The 16,862-nt window shown below is 53.5% G+C and overlaps 1 protein-coding gene across 4 annotated transcripts in view; it reads left to right on the top strand.

Annotated features, from left to right (window-relative positions):
* Nucleotides 1-15,504, top strand: part of ASTN1 (astrotactin 1) — a 56,972-nt gene extending 41,468 nt beyond the window's left edge. For 2 of the 4 annotated variants that reach the window (XM_040611256.1, XM_040611255.1), the window contains 9 exons: nt 184-288; nt 461-649; nt 3,879-4,147; nt 4,400-4,533; nt 5,207-5,358; nt 5,706-5,841; nt 5,958-6,058; nt 6,703-6,886; nt 11,870-15,504. In XM_040611256.1, coding sequence (XP_040467190.1) covers nt 184-288; nt 461-649; nt 3,879-4,147; nt 4,400-4,533; nt 5,207-5,358; nt 5,706-5,841; nt 5,958-6,058; nt 6,703-6,886; nt 11,870-12,104 — 1,505 coding nt within the window. In that variant the 3' untranslated portion in view covers nt 12,105-15,504. The remainder of the gene's footprint in view (nt 1-183; nt 289-460; nt 650-3,878; nt 4,148-4,399; nt 4,534-5,206; nt 5,359-5,705; nt 5,842-5,957; nt 6,059-6,702; nt 6,887-11,869) is intronic. The other 2 variants (XR_005830234.1, XR_005830233.1) reach the window with 2 other exon arrangements.
* Nucleotides 15,505-16,862: the final 1,358 nt, after the last annotated feature.

The following is a 16,862-nucleotide window of genomic DNA, read 5'->3' as shown; positions in this document are numbered from 1 at the left end:
ACCCTCAGCTCCGAATGCCTGGCTGCCTCCCTGGGGTGTGTGGTGTATGCACAGTCCTTTCCCCTGGCTTCTTCCCCCCTGCTGGCTGTGCTGCCCCAGGCCCAGCACGAGGGGCTGCAGCCATCCTGGTGGTGAGGCATCCCTGAGCAGTGGCGCTGAGCCCCCGTGTCCTTCCTCTGGCAGGGATGGTGAACTTCAGTGAGGTGTCCGGGTACCCCCTCCTGCAGCACTGGAAGGTGCAGTCAGTCATGTACCACGTCCGGCTCAACCAGCTGACCATCTCCCAGTGTAAGTGTGCGGGGCGGGGGGGGAGAAGGGAAAAGGGGCGGCAAGAGGACACACAGCCTTCTTCTGGCAGATGATGGGCTCAGAGGCTGGTTGCCCATCACAAGCATGCAGGGAGGCGGCAAGGGCTTGGGGTCCTTTGGGATCCGAGCATCAAATCCCATCTTCTCCCCAGCCTTCAGCAATGCGCTCCACTCTTTGGATGGGGCCACATCCCGTGGAGATTTTGTGGCACTGCTGGACCAGTTTGGCAACCACTACATCCAGGAGGCAGTGTACGGCTTTGAGGAGTCCTGCTCCATCTGGTATCCCAACAGGCAGGTCCAGCGGCAGCTCTGGCTGGAGTACGAAGACATCAGCAAAGGTAGGAGCCCTGCTCATCCCCAGGAAGGGTCTCCACAGCCACCCCATGTGAGCAGGACGTGGGTTTGCTTTCGGCATTGCAGGGAAAGTGCCCAGCCCGTGTCAGGGCTGCATCCCATCTCATCCTCTTATTTACAGCTTGCTCTTGCACCCTTTAATGCCGGCCAAAGGACTCCTGTGGACTACAGCACTTGTTAGTCCGGGCCAGAAAGGAAGATAAATACCCACTTCCCTAGGGAGATGAATGCTCTAATCCCACCAAGCCATGCTGCCTGATTCTGGACTTAACTGTTATTTGTCTTTAATCCCGTTCCTTCTTTCCTTTTGTCTCCACCATATCTGCTCTCTACCACTTGCATCCTGCGGCCAGACTTTTTTTCCTGCTAATGTGTTTTCTTCTCCTAGTCTGTCAGTGCTGCGCTTTTAATGTCTGGAAACCAGTTATGAACTGGGAGGTTCACTGTGGTGCAGGGGACATCTGGCACTGCTGCATCCCCTCCGGTGCCCTCACTACAGCGAGGTGTGACAGATCCCCAGTGGAAGGGGGTTTTGCAGGGAGGCAATGGCTGGTTTGGATTGAGCTTTCCAAAAGCAGAGGCAGCCTAATGCCTGCCTGCTGTCACCAGCACCAGAGCATCTCTTGTGCTTGCCTTTGCAAAGTTGCCTGCAGGCATTTTGCTGCCTGTGCCGGGGAAGTCGGGTTGCACCACCAAGGCTTGAGCAGCAAGCAAAAACCAGCTCCCAAGCCTGGACGTGGGGGATGCTGCGTGGAGCTGCTTCTTTTTAGGTGACCTTGGTTTGCTGCTCCCTGCCCAGGAGCTACCAGGTGCAGACAGCATGAGCTTGGAGCTCACAGGCACTGTGACCACCACATCATCTCCATTATGAAGCTTTATAATTCTCAGTATTGGCACCAGCCTTTGGTGCTGCTCTTGCTGTGTCCCGGCTGTGGAGACATTTGTTCTCTCTCCAAGGTTCTTGTGTGGGAAAAGCTTCTTTCTGAGCTTGAGTCTGGATCCTGTGGGCTCAGACCTCCTGGAGTGTGGACTTCTTCCCAAGCCCACCTGCGAAAATACAGACCCGTGGCTGTTTTGCTATGGGCTGTCTCCAGATGTAGCATCTTTTGATTGCAAGTACTCTTTTTTTTCCCTCCTGCAATTTCCTCCTCTTTGATTTTTTTTCCTGCCTGGAGGCTTTTCAGGTCTGGCAGTCTCTTTCCACCCACAGTATCACATTTCGGTTTCGCTCTGGCACCTGCCACTTTCCCTCCTTTGCTTTTTGTTTGCAAACGTCAGGAGCTGGATATCGATTGAGAAATTGCAAGAGACAAATCATTCCCTAGCTCTTCTGCCTTTCCTCAGTGCCTGCTAAGCTGCAATTCACAGCCAGCTCAAAGCGATGGTGTTTCCAGCTTGCTGGGGCTGTGGAGCAATGCTCTTGTACCCCGGGTTTTAATAGCCTTGCTTTCTTTGCAGGACTCTTGAGGATAGGCTAGTGTTGGCCCATTTCTCAGCAAACCCTTGCAACGAGATCTTCCCACTGAGCCATGGACGTGCTCTCCAGCAGCTCCCTGCAGCAGCCAGCCCGTACCAAGCCACCACCAGCGATGCCCTGAGCCTGCCCAAGGGGCAAGGCTTTGCCTGGGCATCCTTCAGCTTCCTCTGACACCACCAACCACCATCAGTGGTCCCTCTGGGCCATTTTTTCTTAGGTGTAGAGCCAGGGACATCCTTTGGCAGGGATTTTGGGTGAAAAGCACCGTTCCCCTGCATGGCAAGGCTCGCAGCGGTGGGGTGATGTGAGCCAGGGCACAGCAGTGATGGGCAGATTCCACTTTCTTGACTGCTGTGCCAGGACTTTTCCCCTTGTGTCAAAATATTTCCTGGTATGGGAGCACTGGAGAAGAGCCCATCAAGTGCACAGTCTGGCTCACTGCCCCATGTGGCAGGGACACGGTGGCAGTCAGCATCGGGCAGCTTGGCACGGAGCTGGGAAAAGCGTAGACAGCGGCGATGCTTTCCTGCTGTAAATCTGAGCCTGCTGGACTGCAGGGTTGCCTGAAGGCTGGCAGGCTAAGACCTGCAGATATTCCCCTGTGTGCACAGGGCCTTCAGTCTTGTCACAGGTTGGCTGGGGGTCTGTGGTCCTGATGGGTGTACCTGCCTCCACAGACTGGTCAGGGTTGGAAGGGACCTCTGGAGACCATCTAGTCCAATCCTCCGCTAAAGCAGGTTCACCCAGAGCAGGTTTCAGAGGGTCACATCCAGGCAGGTTTTGAGTGTCTCCAGAGAAGGAGATTCCACAACCTCTCTGGGCGGCCTGTTCCATCTCTCCATTTTATTTTGCTTTGTGATGATGCTAAGCCCTTAGGGAAATACCCTGTTTCCTTGCCTAGCTGCAAGTTTGCTCACCTCCATTATGCCCCAAGACAGTGTGAAGAGACACGATGAGCCAGGCTTGAGCCAGCTTCTGAAAGGGAACCGTTCTCCATCTCCTTTCTCCTGCTTGGGGACTGAGTACAGGAGGGGCAAAGCAACTGAAGAGGGGCTTGGTGGCTTTGTAGCCATCTCAGGAGCTTTCTAGGCATCTGGGCATCGTGAGGCACTTGCAAGTCTTCCCTGCTCATTCTGAGCTCTTTGGTGCTGCTGGCTGCAGACCTTTGGGCAGGGAGGTTAACAAGTCAGCATCACTCTGTGCACCTCGGTCTGATGCTTGTCCTCTCTGGTGTCCAGCACGCTCTGTTGCATCACCTTTGGTGCAGGTCCTTGGGAACCGGGGGAGCTGGGTGAAGAAGGCAGCTGTTGGACCAGGAGAGCTTTTGCAGCAGAGTGGTTTGGCAGGGGGGTTTGGTGGGGCATCAGCATGAGTTAAGGTGTCCAGCCAGGTCCTTGCCGAGTCTCCAGCCGTATGAAGGAGGCTCCCTCTCGTGGAGATGTGCCGCAAGGGTGCGTGTCCCAGTGCCGGGTGAAGGGCTGGGGAAACTGAGGCATGGGGAGACAAAAGGACATCAGACAGCAGAGGCCAGGGTGGAATTTTTGGTCCTGATTCCTCCTCTGCAAACCAGTGAGTGTTTCATCCCTACAGAGCAAATGGGGAGCTCTTAAGGATACAGAGGCTCTCTGGGCAGCATTGCCTCTCTCCTGGGTAGAAGGCAGGGCTCTAGCCCCCTCACATCCCCTTATCGATGGCTTGGAGGCCACCCTGGTGTCCCTCTTTTCCCCCTTCTCCAGGTAACTCCCCCTCGGATGAATCAGAGGAGCGTGAGCGGGACCCCAAGGTGCTCACCTTCCCCGAGTACATTGCCAGCCTCTCCGAGTCAGGCACCAAGCGCATGGCAGCCGGCGTGCGGATGGAGTGCCAGAGCCGCGGGCGCTGCCCCTCCTCCTGCCCACTCTGCCATGTCGCCTCCAGTCCCGACATGCCAGCTGAGCCCATCCTGCTGGAGGTCACCAAAGCAGCCCCCATCTACGAGCTGGTCACCAACAACCAGACCCAGCGGGTGAGAAACCACTGCCTGGGGGTGGTGGGGTTGGCATGGAGGTGGCAGGACAGCATTGGAGTGGTCTTTGCAGGCAGCTTTCCCTGGTAGCATTATGTCAAGCTGTGGCAGCCCTTGCCTGCTGGCCAGCCTTGCTCTCCAGGGTGGATGGACCATGCTGAACCCAGTGGGGGATGGATGAGCACTGACTCGAGTGGTGGTGGGATGGGAGTTAACCTGCCTGGGTGCTTACCCAATTTTCATCTCTCCTAGCTCTTGCAGGAGGCCACCATGAGCTCGCTGTGGTGTTCGGGCAGCGGGGATGTCATTGAGGACTGGTGCCGCTGTGACTCGAGTGCCTTTGGGGCTGATGGGCTGCCCACCTGTGCGCCTCTCCCACACCCCATGTAGGTCTCCATGCATGTCCAGACTGGCCTCGTGGTGTGATGGGACGGGGAGGAGTCGGCGGCAATGGGCAACGGCATGGTGGCAGGAGGTGGTGGGGCTGGGGTGGATTCGTGGGACAGGTTTGCAAGTGGATGGGGGACCTGGAAATCAGACAGTGTGCAGAGATGCAGTGTCTTTTCTAAATTCAGCTGAGGACTGGGGAGCTCTTTCTGGATCCATCCCCACAGAGCAACCCCAGGGAAGGAGCCCTTTGGGCCAGCATGCCCAGAGCCACGGTGGGAGAAGGGGAAATTGCTCCTCTCCTGAGGTTGCTCTCTCCCATGAGTTAATGGCTTTGAAGCCCTTCTTCTGCGACAGAGTAACGCAAAAACAGTCCCTACAGACTGCCTTACAGAAGCCAGCTCGTTTCTGGCGCGTTTGCGTGTGGTCCGCACAGCAGAGCTAGTGGCACTAGCAAACACACTCATGCTGCCTTTTGCACCGTGCTGAGGTTGTCCTCAGCACCATCTCCCATACTGTGTGCCTCAGCCTAGTGGCTTTGTTGCCTTTTGAAGGCACAGAAGTACAGCAAGGCGGTGATAGACATGGGTGAAGGTGAGCATGGGTGGGCAGTGGGGACAGCTGGTAGACCTTGCCCTCCTGAGATGCTGACTGGCTGGCATTGCCTCCCAGCTTGCGGCTCTCCACCGTTCACGAGCCCAGCAGCACACTGGTGGTGCTGGAGTGGGGGCACTCGGAGCCCCCCATTGGGGTGCAGATCGTTGACTACCTCCTCCGTCAAGAGAAAGTCACCGACAGAATGGACCACTCCAAGGTGGAGACAGGTGAGGGGGGGACTCCACTGGTTCTCTCTGGGGAGGGTGGGATGGAGATGTTGGAGGAGAGCCTCTGCCTCCCTCTTTGCAAGGGGATGCTGCAACATATCCAGTATTCTGTGGAGGAGAAAGCAGCCCCTCTCCTGCCTACCATGCTGCAGAAGTGGCAGCTCCATGCCATGGTGATGAGCCTTGCTGGAAAAGCAACAGGTCCATCTCTGCACCAGCCTCATGCATGAGCCTTGGTCCCCCTCAGCACCAGGCAGCATGGTAGTGGACACAGACCTCGGCAGCTCTCCACAGCCCCGGGGACACCTGTGTCATCACCCGTGGTACGTCCTCCCCTCTCTCCCTAGAGACAGTGCTGAGCTTCGTGGACGACATCATCTCTGGTGCCAAGTCACCCTGCGCCATGCCGGCCCAAGTGCCTGACAGGCTCTCCTCCACCATCTCCCTCATCGTTCGGTGCCTGGAGCCCGACACCACCTACATGTGAGTCACCTTCCCTGTGCCATGGCAGCGCCCTTGCCCTGACTGTGGTGCTCCTGCCTGGTGCTGCCTGTGTTTGCATGGTAATCCAGAGCTTCACCTTCTTCCTTCTCGTTCAGGTTCACGCTCTGGGGAGTCGATAACACAGGCAGACGCTCCAGGTCTAGTGATGTGACGGTCAAGACCCCCTGCCCTGTGGTAGATGACGTGAAAGCTCAAGGTGAGATGGAGGGAGCTGCTGGACTATGATGCTTGCGACAAGCAATAGGGAGTTCCCCCTTCTAGCATGTCCCTACACAAGTCGCGTGAACTGGCTGTAACACCTCCTTCACCCATGGTGGCCCAAGTGCTGCTCAACGTAGTGTTGAGGGTTGGTGTGGAGGGCAGCAGGAGATATACATCCTCTCCACAAACAAGTGCAGAGCTACTCTGTGCTGGTGGAGGGGTGGCAGGGTGGGTGGAGGGGCAGGCATTCAGGACATACCAGGATAGCCAGGAAGACCTGCCTGTCCTGCCTAGAAAGCAACTGGGCAACTGGCAGCGTAGGTGGTGGCTGTGCTCAAGAACCCCCAGTTGTGTGCCTGCTCATAAATAATGGTGTTCCACTAACAGTACCTGATGACGCCATCTGTCTCTCTTCCTAATTGGACCAAACTGCAGGAACCTAACCTGGACTGAATCTAGGGAATGCCATCTACTCTGTTGCTCATCCATTGGGACCTTGTCTTGATATGACATAACTCATAACTCAAGGAAAAAATCCTGGCTCCGGTCTTTGTTTCCCTAGAGCTGAGCTTTAGCCTGGTGGGCTTTGTTCATGCCTTTCCTTGCACCTCACTGAATACCCCATGTCCTTCTGCCCAGAAATAGCAGACAAGATCTACAACCTCTTCAATGGCTACACCAGTGGCAAGGAGCAGCAAACAGCCTACAACACACTGCTGGACCTGGGTTCCCCTAGCCTGCACAGAGTCCTTTACCACTACAACCAGCACTACGAGAGCTTTGGGGAGTTCACCTGGCGCTGTGAAGATGAGCTGGGGCCCAGGTAGGCTTGGGAGCTGTTGGTCACCAAGGAAGGTGGCTGTCTGGCAAATATCATGAATTTGTTTGATGATAGAGCTTAGAGTCTTACAGCGGGGCTCCTGTTTTGCTGGATGTTGTGCATACATTTGAGGTCCAGCCATCTCCCCTGAAGAACCATAAACATAGGACAAGGTGGAAGGCAGTAGACCATTATCAAGCCATCATCTTTGTCCATCCCACCAGCCCTATGCCATCTCTGGAGTCTTGCCTTGTCTGTTCATGCTATACAAGGTGGGAAGGGGATGGGATTCTCTCTTTCCCTCAGTAGCTGCTGCCGCAGGAAAAGAAGCAGAAGGTCTTGGGGAAAAATAATGCACATTTGAGGAATGGAGGTTGTTGTGATTGAGAGGGGAAGGGAGTGTGGTTGGAGAACCTTGTTAGGGAAGGGATCTGGGCATTGATGGAGATAAGAAGCCACAAGGAGGTGGTTGTACCTTCAAGCTTGATGGAGAAGGTGACACAGAAGAGCTTGGTTGTGGAAGCTGCTGGATGAAGTGCTTGCAAACACACATACATGTGCTCAGCCATACCAAGGTCAGGCTTGGCTTTCCTCCTTTTCCTGGGCTTTGGCTGGAGCTGAATGCATTTCTGTGTGTTGAACTCACTGTCACTTGTGGTCCAAGGCAGGAAGAGGATCGACCTTGGGTCTGGGTTGCGTGTGATCCCTTCCTTTTGATCCATGTCTGTGGTTGTGTGCGCTGATCTCAGGGACACGAGTGGTTTTGCTGCCCAAGCAGTGCTGAACTGCCACAGCGGGTTTTGGAGGAGGTTGCGCTGAAACAGCCTGAGTGAGCACCGTGTCCTTTCCCTAGGCCAGGTCACTGCAGCCCCCACAGCTGTCTGGGGATGGGGTACCTCATGCCCGGGGCTTCCAGAGGCAGCCAGATGTTCCCTTCTCCCCCTGTCCTTCGATGTCTGCTTTTGTCTGCGTAGTTTCCCAGTAACGTGGATGTTTCCAGTCAGTTTAGCAAGCTGGGCTGGGAGATTGTGTGGGCTGCAGTGGTGTTTCATAACATCTGGCCTCCAAAGAACCAGAGCCTTGAGCCCATCTGGAAATCAGGATTACTTCAAATGTACATCAACAACAGCTCCTACCTATGAAATGCATGGCCTCCACCTTACTCCCCTGCCCCACCCCTCCTCTTGCTGGTCTCACCGCTAGCTGTCTTCCAGTTCTGCTTCTCCAGATGATCAACTTGTGGATTTCTAACAGAGGATTGGAGATCCTCCGTGTACTTTGTCTGTCCTCCAAACCTCTGCTAGGTGGTCAGAAAGATTCAGCGAATAGCTGGTAGCTGTCTTGCACTTAGTGTCTTAGGTGTGTCTCCTAGTTCATCTTTGGTGGGGAACTCCTAAGAGATCCTCCATTCCTGGGGCAAAGCCAGGGTCTCTCCTCTTTCCCCTCTTCCCACTTGTGTTCTAAGAAATGCGAGCTCTTTGAGGAACAGCCTCAAAGCTCAGCAGTGACATCCCAGCGCGTGGAGTCTTGTTAAGACTGAGGCTCCCACCAACTCCTCTGCCCAGGGTCGCTTCATTCCCATGACACCAAGTGGGATCAGCAGGCTTGGACTTAATGTCTCACCTTCATCTCAAGCCCAGCTGTGGTGATGCCACTCTGTCTCCATTTCCAGATGTGAAATCCAGCCCCAGTTTGCACAGACCATCTGACATCTGTTGTGATGGTTTGCATGAGGAGTACATAAAATTCCTTACGTGACAGACTGGAGTCATCCGACAGCCATCGACGAGGCTGAGCATGGCTGTTGCTGCCTCAGTGAGGAGACCAAGGACCAGCCACAACATTGGGTGGAAACGGTCTCCTCCAGCCCTGCAAGGCAGAGGTACATTGGCACGGAGCAGCCAGAAATGCCACTGAAGTGCCCAAATGTTACCGTGTGCTGTGTGAATCTACGAGCCAGAGGGTTAAGTCCACCCTCTGGAAACGCTGGAGCACTTAGGCTGGGATGACGCAAGTTGCTGATGAAGTGTTTGCAGCTCGCGCTACTTGGAAAGAGGCATTTAGGCAGCTGCAGCGGGTTCTGGTGATGACAAATCTTGGAAAGCAGACCTCCTGTTTGATCGTCTGCGAAGGCAAAGCATCCAGACTGGTGGTGACAGGACAAATCACTTGCAGATGACATTATTTAGCCAGCAGACAGAGTGTTTGTTTGACTGTTGCTGATGCTCCTTTGAAGTCCTGGATGTGGACCCACGCAACTGACTGACTCTACCGTGTCCCTCCTCCTCCAGGCAGCCACGCTGCCTGCTGGATCTGCTTGTTTGGGGTGTGCTCACCTTCCTTCTTGGTGACGCTGGCTGTGGACTGAGGGAAGCGAGGGTGTGTGCACATAACTTTTCTGGGGTTTCCAGTCCAAGAAGGGCTGCAGAGAGCCCTGGATTTTGCATGAGGAGAAGAAATGCAGGGAAAGGCAAGTCATTTTCTAGCAAGTAATAAGTGACGGTAGGATTTGAAGTAAAGTCTGGTTGGTGTCTATGGGCTTTGAGCCAAAATCTGTGGGAACGTATCCAGCGTTCCTCTCGGGGTACCTGTGATGCTGGAGAAAGGCAAGGTGCCCCAACTGCCTTCCTAGGTGTCTAGATGTGAGGAACCAAGACAAGTGAGAGACTGGCTACCTTCTCGTGGCTGGAAGACTGGCCAGCATGTGTGGCTTTCTCCAGCGTCAGCACCATGCTAAGTGCCTTCATCTCTCTGCTGTGCTCTGGATGTGAGCCCTGGGGCTTCAGTTGTCATGTGGCTGCAGAGCTGGACAACCTCTTGGTGGCTCCAGGCTGGTCCCTTGGAGCTGCAGCTACCTCTGTGAGGGACCTCTTGAGGTTTTCCTCTCCAGAAAAGCCCAAGGATGGCTCTGGCTGGGCCTGTAGTAAATTAATTCTTCTCTAAGCAGCTCTCCCATGGTGCAGCTGGCCTAAGGAAGGTGTGGAGAGGTCATGGATGTTCCTCCACGGTTGTTACATGTACCATTGAGCTGTCAAACCAATCACAACACAGCCAGGTGCTCCACACACAACCCCTGCTTATCCAAGTAAGAATGTGACAAAGAGGTTGGTTTTTCCCTCTGACATCACGATTTGTGCCTCTGCTGCCTGTTCTGTGCTGGACAGATGCTGAGTCAAAGCTATCAAGGGGATATATCTTCTCTTCCCTGTCTATACTCACCCACCAACTGACCTTGAAGCTGGCTAGGAAACTTACCCCAGTTCCTGAGACCCAAACTTCTGTCTGGGTTTGCAGGCACATGTGATACTCACCTTCAAGACCCTTCATTTGAATCCATTACCTTCACATCTGCCAGGTTCCTTGGAGATCACCCAAAGTGCTAGACACGTTTAAAATGAGCGTAATATATTTTATCTGAACAAACTGATTTTCTTGATAAAAGCATTAGAAGCACAATTTTAAAAGAAAAAAAAAAATGTGAAGAGAGCACAGTTTAGGTCATATTTGGCCAGGATGCTCTGTGCCCTTCTGATACGTCATCCAACATGAGGGGTCAGTAATTTAGCACTTCTTGCTACCAGGACCCACACCAAAGCTTGTTGCCCTGGGAGTACTGTGTGTCTGTCTTCTGATGATGATGGATTCTCCCTGGTCTTCCTCTCCCTCTGTCACCCGACCATCTCTCCCAGCTTCCTTGGCTGGGTTGTGGCTCTTTCCGAAGCGCTGCTGCCATGACCCGCCTTTCCTTGTTTTGCTCTCTGCAACTGGAAGATGCAAAATGCACGTGCGAAGAACTGGGGGCCTCTGCCACATTCTCTGCTCTCCCAGAGCTTTTGGGGTCAAACCTACGTTGTGTGCCTCTCATTTATTCCTTCTCATTTACATGCTGTTTAGTAGGATGTTTCCTAAACTTTTGCTAAACATTCGAAGCCGTGTACCAGGGCTACATACATTGTATTGCTTCTTGTGATATTGAATTTTATGAGGATTGTAAATTTTAGCTCACCTTTAGCCCTCCACACAGACCCCCGACAAGCCAGCTCTGGTATTTTTAGGGTGGGTTATTTCCACACATACACACACACACCCTAAATCTCCCTCCTGCTCAGTGACGTCCTGGCTTGTTGGTTCCTAACTGTGCGTTTCTTCTCCATCACGTCCCCTTCAGCCACATGATGTCAAGGATGTGATGATTGCGGCAGGCCTGCCTTTTCCCTGCCCTTCCTCCCATGTTGCTGCAGATGTCCTACACCAAGCTATGGGTGACCAGCAGAGTTCCTAAACGTGCAATACATGCACTTCATGGAGAGGACACACGTGGTGACACTGCCCTGGGCTGGCCACACATGTCATGCCTGACACTTTTCAGCATTTCTCCCAACTGCCTGCAGTGCTTTTGGCTCCCACTTTTCCGTCCTGTTATGTCTGGGGTCTAGTGGCTGCCGCGGTGACTGGTGATGCCGTTTGAGTCACTGGTGATGTTCATCCCAAGGGGTGTGGCGGGGGTCACAGCTGCACCTCTGACTGTCCCCTCACTATACCCTCAGCAAACCTGGCCTTGTTGTGGGGATGATACAGGGTGGAAGAAGGGGGCACAGGGAAGTGTAAGGTGAGTCCCAAGACCAGTGCAGCAGGTCCAGTGTCACCGTGGTGGCATGGGCATCTCTGACCCAGGCAGGGGCTGTCCTCACGGGCATTAGACTTGCAGTGCTGCCACGGGGCTGGAGTGTCCCCCCAGCCCTGCTGTCCCTCCTCATCCTGACAGCATCAGGCTCCACTCAGCTGCTCCCCACAGTGCTCAACTCTTGGTTATCTCTCCGCCCTCCAGGAGCTTCTGAGTTGTCCTTAACCATCTTTGCTTTTCTCTCCTCATACGCTCCTCCTACCCTTCCCACCATCCCCCCCGTGGTGTCTCCATCACCCCCACCGCCCCTTCGCCGTCCATCCCCCCCCCCCGGCATCTCCCCTCGCCCACCCTCACTGCAGGAAGGCTGGCCTCATCCTCTCCCAGCTGGGGGACCTCAGCAGCTGGTGCAATGGCCTCCTGCAAGAGCCCAAGATCAGCCTCCAGCGTTCGTCCCTCAAGTACCTCGCCTGCCGCTACAGCGAGATCAAGCCCTATGGGCTCGACTGGTCGGAGCTCAGCCGGGACCTCAAGAAGACATGCGAGGAGCAGACGCTGAGTGTCCTTTACAATGACTACGGTGATAAGGACTACTGAGAGTTGCGGGCGCCCGCTCTCACGCTGGCCTTCCCACAGGCGTTTGTGAGGGGTTTACACACAGACCCATGGCGAGGGAGGGTGTCGCTGATGTTTCTGGAGGCAAAAATTTGTACCGGGGAGCAAAAGCAGCTGCTCTGTGCAGGACTGACTCAGTATTAGTTTCTTCTTTGACTTGGCCAAAAGCCTTTCTAGTTAGAAGTCTTGTGGGACCCAGTTTTCTTGGTTTTGTTTTATTCATTTTGCCAAGAGGTTCCTCAGCATTGGCGGAGAGGGCAGATGGGGAGGGCACAGCCCTCTCCTCCTGCCCCATCCCTGCCCTGACTGTGGGGACCATACCTAAGGGTGGGGGACACTGATCACCGGAGAAACGTGGTGACACAGGCAGGATGGGAGAGCAGGTGATGCAGGATTGGGAAAGTGGAGGCAGGGCATGCAGGTTAGGTTGAGATGCTAGTAGTTATGGCTGAGAAAAACAGCCTCTGGATGTCTAAGAGGGTTGGGATTTTTTATATATATTTTTTTTTAATTCTAAAGCATGAGTCTGGATGAGACCTGGCCAAGTGATGGTGCCATTGCAGGGCAGGGCTGGTGTGGGGTCACCAGCTGGGGTGAGGAGAGAGGGGCATTGGTAAGCCCATCTCCTCAGGTTCTTCTGTCATGGTCAAAGGCCACATCTGCTCCAAGATGCAGAGTCCTCCAGAGCAAAGGCAGCTTGGCCTCAAGGCCAACTTCATGAGCTTTCTTCTTGTGGGACCACATTCATAGGAAGTCAGCTTTAAAACCCCTTCCATTATTGTTTTTTACCCACCATAATAAAGACTTTGAAGCAATGTCGAAGTACTGCTCAGGAGAGCCCCAGCCAGGGAAGCAGCAGCCAGGTGGCACAGACGAGGCCACCTTCTGCACCAGCCACCCTGTAGCTATGGAGTAGCCCAGGCTCTGCATGGTGAGGGGAGCGCAGGGTAGCGTATCCAGATGTGGTGGCGCAGGATGGTCCTGGAGGTCCTGGTCCCAGAGAGGGCTCGGTGACACAGTGAGGTGGGCAGACTTCTTCTCAGAGTGTTGCTTGCCCGTGTTCAGGCTCACATCTGCGACTCTCACAGGTGACTTTTTTTTTTTTTTTTTTTTTTAAAACCAGAGAACAGGGGTTGTCCTGGGACACTGAGCTTGGTTCAGAGCACACTGTGCTCCAAAACCCTGTTACTATTGACAGTGTCGGAGGCAGCAAACGGCTTCCTTGCAGCTTCAGCTCCTAGCCTGCTCTGCAGAGGAGGCACCTTCGAACTTGCCAGCTGTGCATCTTTGATCTGGACAAGCCAGGAGCCCTACAGTGGAATTTTTACAATGCCTCTTCAGAGAGAGAAATTTCCTTTTCATTTTTTCAGTCTTGGCAGGACCAATCTTCAGCTTGTCTCTTATGATTTTCTGCCTCATTCCTCCCCTACCTGCCAAGGACACGGCTCGAGTATTTACAAGGTGCTGAGAAGGAGGTGGCTGTGGTCCGCAGCGGGTCACAGCTGACGATGCTGCATCACGGTGTTTGCTCAACAGCAGTTCAGTATCTTCCTGCAGGACCACACAGTGCTTTGTTCTTCCCTTCTGAAGGGCAGAGCTCTCCTCCAGGGGCGACTGGCCTGGACTGGGGAGCTGCTGGGAGCAGCCACTGGCAGACAGTATTACCTGGGCATCCCCGTGAAGGAAGTCTGCTGGATCTGTTTGGCTTTTTCTCACATGTTTCTGCTTGTATTTTGACGTGCCTGATGCTGTCAAGGGCTTGGGGCTCAGAGCAAGACCGGTGCCGTCTCCATGAGCAGGTATATGTGGGCAGGTGATCTGTGCCGAGCTGTTGCTCCTTTTCCTTTCAGCCACCGGCAGTCTTGGCCAATATGCTTTGGTTTATCCATTTGCTTCTCCCAGCAGATGCTGAGACAACCTTTAACTTCCAGCCGGGCAGCCATCCAGGGATAGGCAAAGGGCACCTCTGCTCAACGCCTCAGAGGGATGCTTGAACGAAGGCTGCTCTGGCAAGTTGGTTGCTCGCCAAGTAATACCGCTTACACGGCCTTGATATGAAACGCAGGCTGTTTTCCTTTGGGTAGCAGCCTCCTCTCTTTTATTGCTCACTAGGTGCAGCAGCAGGGACGGGAGCAGTGCAGTCTGCCGGCCACTCGCTGCGACGCTGCCAGGAGAACCCTGGACACCTCATGCATTCACACCTGCCTAGGTTACTTTTTCATCCAGCCTCAAGATTTGCTCTGTGGCTCTGCAGATATTTCTGTTCTGCTTCTGCGCTCACATTTCAAAGCCCTTCAGCCCCACAGTATCATCTGCTGGCTGAGCTGGACTCTGCTCCCTCAGCACCAGCTTCCCCATGGGCTGGGAGATGGACCATCGTGGAGGGTGAGGGGAAAGCCACACATCCAAAGTCCTTCAGCAGCACCCTTGCACTGTTGGATGGGACTCGGCATCCCCATCCCGTGACGGACCACGCAGTCTGCTGGTGGGGCTGTGCTCTGCCTGGTTGACTGCCATGGTGTTACTGCACCCACTGTGCCGACAGATCCTGCTGGCATGGCATGTCTGCGGGGCCATTTTCATGATGGTCCTGGCTTTGTGAAGGCTCCCTTCGTTTCCTCACTCTGGCTTTGCAAGTCAGAATTTTGCCCAAACTTGGATCTTCTTGCCAAAATGTCTCAACTAAGACATGAGCCCATCTCAGACAGCTGCCAGCAGCCTGCCGTGGGAGCTCAGACCTGGGCAGGGGGTTGCACCATGGCTGAAGACCTAGCCTTGGGTGAGATGTATTGCATAGGGCTTGCTCACCCAAAACAGCTGCAGGCAACCCCCAAGGTGTCCCCTTCCCTGCAGAGCTGACACCATCTGCATCTGCCACAGGGTCCTACTGTTGGGTCTGCATAGTATTTTCTCTCGGACTCCTGGTTTTTCCCATGCTGCCAACCACACAAAGGCTGGAGAAGACACCGTTTTCCATCTATTTCTGCAACCTCCTGAGCCCCCCTGCCCTCTCTTCTTGTTTTATTTCTGAATTAATGAGCAGTCATTAACTTGAGATGAACCTCTGGGTCATTATCTTTTCTTTGCTGCACCCGTCCCCTGTAATAGCATTACTACCTTTTACTTGTCGTGGAGTTATTTAACATATAAAGATGGTTTGGTCCTTTTCTTTACAAAGATGGCTACAATTCATGTTCCTTGATGTTCTATTAAAACTCTAATGTGACGTTTTACTACTGTAGATTGAAAGTAGGGTGCTTTAGGGTGGGATAGCCATGTGGCAAGAAACATAAAACCCTTCCAGATTACTTTAAAAAAAAAAAAAAAAAAAGGTTTTAAACAATGGCAACAACAACAACGACAACAACAACAAAACTATCATTGTAACACTATGTAAAACTCCAGATGATAATTTAACTGACTATTAAACGGAGCTGTTAGTAATCTGTGGCTCTGGCAAACTGGAGTGTTTGTTTATAGTTTTGGTCCAGTTGATGTCATCTTTTGGTAGCGGATGAAACACTCCCAGCTTTTGAACACGCGTGCGTCCTCACACAAGTTTAGCATTAGCCCATCTGCCCAGCGGGTTAGCCAAGTCCCAAGCCACTCAGTACACACAGCCGGAGCTGGGTCCTGCCTTGCCGACCTGCTCTGCCAGGCACGGGAAGGTGCACATGCCTGCAGGCACCTTCAGGCTTTGGAGGAAAGACTGTGTTTAGACATCCTTGGCAAGAGGCTCTCAGTCCTTGCTTTGGAAACCTCTGCAGATGCCGGGAATTTGGAAGCAGAGTCCAAAAAACCTCCTTTTAGCCTGTTTTCTAGTATATGAGGTGGATGGGATGGTGCTGTCTGGTGGTCAACCACCCCCTGAGAACTTCCTGGTCCATCTGGTAGACTTTTGACTAGTGGCATTACAAATATGAATGTCCTACAAGCGATGTGAAAATCAGTGCCCAAACAGAGGTGAGAGCTGCAAAGGATGCTTTAAAAGTCACTTACAGTGCATGCTGTGCCTAGTGCACAGGCCATCGGGGCTTGTAGGGGCTGGTCCCATGGCCAAGCCCGGTGTGTGTTGCCACTTGCCCTGCCAGATGGGTGGGAGACCCGGGGAGAGCCGGGGATTACTGTGGGTGGGCAGACAGGATGCCTGGGAGGACACGGGAGAGGGGGAATTTAGGGGCTATAGCACACAAATCCATAGGAAACCAGACTTCATTAAATTTCATGGAACAACTTGATTTTTTTTTTCGCTTCCCACTGCTAAATTGCAGGAAAATAAGCTAAAAATACACCCAATACTTTCCTTCCGCTATTTTCCATGCAGTTAAGTGCTGTGGCTGCCACTGGCTCATTGCACAATAACCCATGGCTGTGGAACAAGGCAGGAGGAGAAGGAATAGAAGGAGGAGGATAGGGGCTGTGTGGCAGCAGGGCACCTGGTGGCAAGCCTGAGCTGCTGGGTAAGAAGATCTTGACACAGCTGGCTCATTGCACCTTCACCAGAGCCAGATATCCTCAGGGGTTATCTGGCTTGCAAGTGATGGGAGTTTGGAGAAAGCCACCCCAAAAAGGGTGGAGTGGACTGTAAGGGATGCATCACTAACACGATGGCAGCTTTTTAGAAAAGATTTGGTAATATGTGCACATGGTGGAAGGGTTACTCTTGGCCAACAGTCCCTGTTCATCCTCAGAAAGCAGGTACCAGCAGGGATTGCTGCATTTCAACACATGCATGAATGA

Source organism: Falco naumanni, chromosome 11 (genome assembly GCF_017639655.2).
Source record: "Falco naumanni isolate bFalNau1 chromosome 11, bFalNau1.pat, whole genome shotgun sequence".
Lineage (NCBI taxonomy): Eukaryota > Metazoa > Chordata > Aves > Falconiformes > Falconidae > Falco > Falco naumanni.
Note: the sequence above shows the minus strand (reverse complement) of the source record. Positions and strands in the feature narration are given on the sequence as shown.